The 3891-nt window shown below is 32.4% G+C and overlaps 1 protein-coding gene across 1 annotated transcript; it reads right to left on the reverse strand.

Annotated features, from left to right (window-relative positions):
• Positions 1 to 651: 651 nt before the first annotated feature.
• Positions 652 to 3047, reverse strand: LOC123227014 (zinc finger CCCH domain-containing protein 14-like). The gene is made up of 3 exons (XM_044651622.1): positions 2797 to 3047; positions 2164 to 2221; positions 652 to 1592 (listed from the first exon to the last, which is right to left on the reverse strand). The coding sequence occupies exons 1-3, from the start codon at positions 2867 to 2869 to the stop codon at positions 857 to 859; spliced, it is 867 nt and encodes a 288-aa protein (XP_044507557.1). The 5' UTR covers positions 2870 to 3047; the 3' UTR covers positions 652 to 856.
• Positions 3048 to 3891: the final 844 nt, after the last annotated feature.

Here is a 3891-nt window from a genome sequence, read left to right on the forward strand (position 1 = left end):
ATTTAACTTTGATAGTTAATCCTTAAGGGAATGTTCAAATTTAAAATAATATAAAGTTGTGTATTTTATCAAAATATGTGTACTTTTAGTTAATGGTAATTAAGGGGTATAAGCCTAGCCAAACTAATAGCAACTCAAACTCAATTAATATTGAGTCAAACTCTTGCTTGAGTTGCCTGAGCACGACTTTCAAACAAACTCGAGTGTGAAGTGGTAGATTCAATAAATTCACAAGTTCATAATTTGATTTGAATAAAATATTATTATCTCAATAAATTTTAAATTTTATACTTACATCTTAAAATATTGTTTCTATTTATATATAAAAAAGAATTGATAAATATATAAATTATGATGTTAAATAATATTAAAAATTAAAATATTTAAACGTAATTATTTAAATTGAGCTTAAGTTAGCTAGACTTGTCATGAGTACAAACTCAAATTGAGATCACACTAGCTTGGTAAACTAAAACTTTTCCTGAAGTAATTAAGCCAAGCTCGAGAAAGACAACTACTAGGCTTGACTTAGCTTGATTACACCCTAACGGTAACTGACCAAAATACTAGTATTCAAAGTGAGTGTCCTATATTGTAATGGAACAAAACCATAGGGATGAAAAGAAAATTCTCTGAATTTGCCCAGCCGACTTCCAGGAATGGACTCAAGACTACTGAGGCTATAATAATTTGAAACTGCAACTAGAGAAGGGCAAAAATTCTGATACAATGATCTTTATCAACAGTTTAAGCTAAGTTGCACCGCAAAAGCAACAGAAGATACAGCTCTCTCTCTCTCTCTCTCTAATACATGACTGCACAGTCTGTCTACCGGCAAAATTTGGAAACCGAATCCTCACAGAACTGATTTCCGCAACTCGGCAGCCCCATGAGCAAAGTGACATCTTTCCCCAAAGGTGCAAGATCCCTTGGCAAAGTTGCCACACAGCTTTGTCTTAAAATTGTTACTTGTATGCAGCCCAGCTCCTTGACCTCCAGGGTTTTTCAAGTTGACAGGACCTATGTTGGTGATTAGCTCTCTTACCATAGCACTGGCTTGCTTAATCTGCTCGAAAGAGCCTTCAAGCTCGATGTTTTTGAGATTGGGATCTGTTTCATGATCTCGGATGGAAAGCTTGGCCCCTGTTTCACGACATATCTGCTTAGAATTCCTACCACCCTTCCCAATAATGGCACCGGCAAGGGAAGCATCCACACTGATTTTTGCAGTGGCTAAGGCACCAAAACTAGCAGCTGCTCCTGGAGCAGGTGACTCCATCCGGCGGCCCATACGACCTGGAAGAGGTACCATGCCATGGGGATCTTCATGGGATGGAGCAATAGGCTTGCCAAGTTCCCAGTCACCATGTGCAAAATGGCATTTGTCACCAAACTTGCAACCTTCAGCAGAATTGAACTTGTTGCACAAGCGAGATTTAAAAGCAGAGCCATTAGAGGGTAGTGCTGCAGCCATGTTTCGGGATGGCGGGGGGACAGCTGGTGCTAGATTCATCATCTGGGCTACAGCATTGTATCCACCAGGAAAGTGGTGTAGAAAATGGCAGCTCTCACCAAATGGACAGCCAGCAGTGCTACAAACCAAAGTACAACAATGTCAAACAGAATTCAACACCCGGAAAATAATTAGCTGCCTAAGTGACACAGTTGAAACAGGTAAAACGTATTGAATTTGATATTATAAACAAGAAACAGGACACCATTACAAGTTTTCACATGTCTCTATGGCAGCTAAAAGATAAAGATACAATGAATATGAAGCAAAAGATATATTTCTGCAGCGGAGTTATATGTGGAAGATCGAAAATAGAATGAAGAAACTGAACTGTGATGGTATATATTGGTTTCATAAACTAACAGATTACCTTCCTTATAACAACTACCCGTCAAAGTTTTGGTAGTAAGAACAAAGACTAAAAGTTGATATAAATACAATTATATAAATATATAGTATAAAACAGATTAAGAATTACAGTTTGTGAATCAAACAATATCTCAGTAACATTCAATCTTAACTTTTAATAGCTTTGAGTTCCAACTTCATTAGGACATTAAAAATTTATTTTCTGAATTTAATTATTTAAAAGAACTTATAAACATAATATGCAATTCAAAATACTTATTTAGACAAGCAAAGATCTGAACCTGTAAAACTTGGTGCATGGCTTCGATTTGCTTCCTACACCAGATAAGTTGTCCATTTCTGTTGCAAAACATTAATTACTTATTCTTGGTTACAGTTTCTCCAGATTATCCATAAAATTATCTAAACCATCCAGGTAAATTAAAGAGTTTTAACACCAATTAAAAAACCAAAAAACTAAAATAAAAATTAATAATGAAACATCATCATCTCTACGGAACCCATTCTCCAATCTAAGCTGAAATTCTTCTTATTCTTCTGAAAATGGTGGATCATAATTTCTAATCTAAAAATCAGCAAAGTTGTTAAGAGTTCAAAGATCAAGCTAATCTATAAATCCTCAAAATCTATAATCGATACAAATTGGTTCACTTCATCCAAGTACCAAATAATTCAACTTATCCAAATCAAAACACGAAGGAAATTTTCAACTGATTAAACTATAATTATTGGTTGTAACTATAACAAATAATTCACATAACCAGTGAAAAATTATAATGCCATATTCCAACACCAGCAAAACATAGCAAAATTTGCTAAATTTAACACCTCAACCAAGTCAAGTTATAATTTTTCCCTTAAAGGCAACCTACTTTTTCACAACAACTAAAAAAAAAAAAAACAAATAGACGTACCATGCTTGGATTTCTTGAGGGCGCCATTAGCATTGAAGGAAGCTTCAGGCGTTGCTCTCTTTCGGGTATCCATTAGATCCGGATTATATCAACAAAGACAACAAAATACTTTTTTCAGTTGCTGGAGCCAGGAAATCAAACACTGGAGAAACGGAGGAAACTAAAACCCTAACCCTAGCATAAGGGTTTATGGGGTTGACACTCGAAAGACACTGAACCGAGGGTTGAAAAGATATTAATAAAAAGATGTTTCAGATATTGATTAAAATAACTTTCTCCTCTTTTATATATAGTTTAAAAATAAAATATTGAAAATATTTTTAAGTATTGTACTCACTCAGCCAAGATACCCCTGGTCAAACATAAACTCATTTAATCAATATATAAAATTCATTTATTCATTCAACCAAGAGTGAAATATGATAAAAATATAAAAAATTTTGATAACTTTGACAGTGGAAAGGTTAGCCAGGTGGTTGATCGGGTGATTGGTTCGATGGTTGCTAGTGGGTTAAGCATCCAACCAACCAATTTATTTTTAAAAATTAGGTTGGTCGGGTGATTAGTCGACTGACCAACCCACTCGGTTAACCCAAAACTCATAATTTTCTTCTTTTAAAAACAAAATCAACTTAAAAAGTAACTATATTTGTATAATCAGAAAAAAAATGGTTATATATGTATAAAAGACAAAATAAATGAATATTTTAATCAATATTCCAAGATTTTTTTGTATTTATTCCAATATTATTAGGGTTTGTTAAATCCCTAAAATTTTAGGAAAAGTTTGGTTTGGATAATGTTTTATTATTTTTAAAATAGGAAAATTATCTTAAAGATAGAATACTTAGAGATTATTGGATATACATTATTACTATATTTGATAAAATTTGATAAAAATGGATATATATAAATAATTATAGTAAATTATTTTACTTAAACGTCATTGGGTATAATTATTTTTAAATATTTTTTATATTACTTGTTATATTAATTAAAAAATAAATTTATTTTTATCCTAAAAAATTAATAAATAATAATATTATTATAATAAAATCAGGATTAATTTAATAATTTTTTAATACCTAAGGTCAC

This window comes from Mangifera indica, chromosome 10 (genome assembly GCF_011075055.1).
Source record: "Mangifera indica cultivar Alphonso chromosome 10, CATAS_Mindica_2.1, whole genome shotgun sequence".
In the NCBI taxonomy this organism is placed as follows: Eukaryota; Viridiplantae; Streptophyta; class Magnoliopsida; order Sapindales; family Anacardiaceae; genus Mangifera; species Mangifera indica.

What these genes read in the sequence shown, in the direction of transcription:
- LOC123227014 (XM_044651622.1), bottom strand. Translation starts at nt 2,869, where the DNA reads ATGGATACCCGAAAGAGAGCAACGCCTGAAGCTTCCTTCAATGCTAAT. An exon ending in CCTCAAGAAATCCAAGCATG is followed by an intron (nt 2,222 to 2,796) that starts GTACGTCTATTT and finishes GTTTTGCAACAG; the next exon opens with AAATGGACAACTTATCTGGT. An exon ending in CCATGCACCAAGTTTTACAG is followed by an intron (nt 1,593 to 2,163) that starts GTTCAGATCTTT and finishes TTTGGTTTGTAG; the next exon opens with CACTGCTGGCTGTCCATTTG.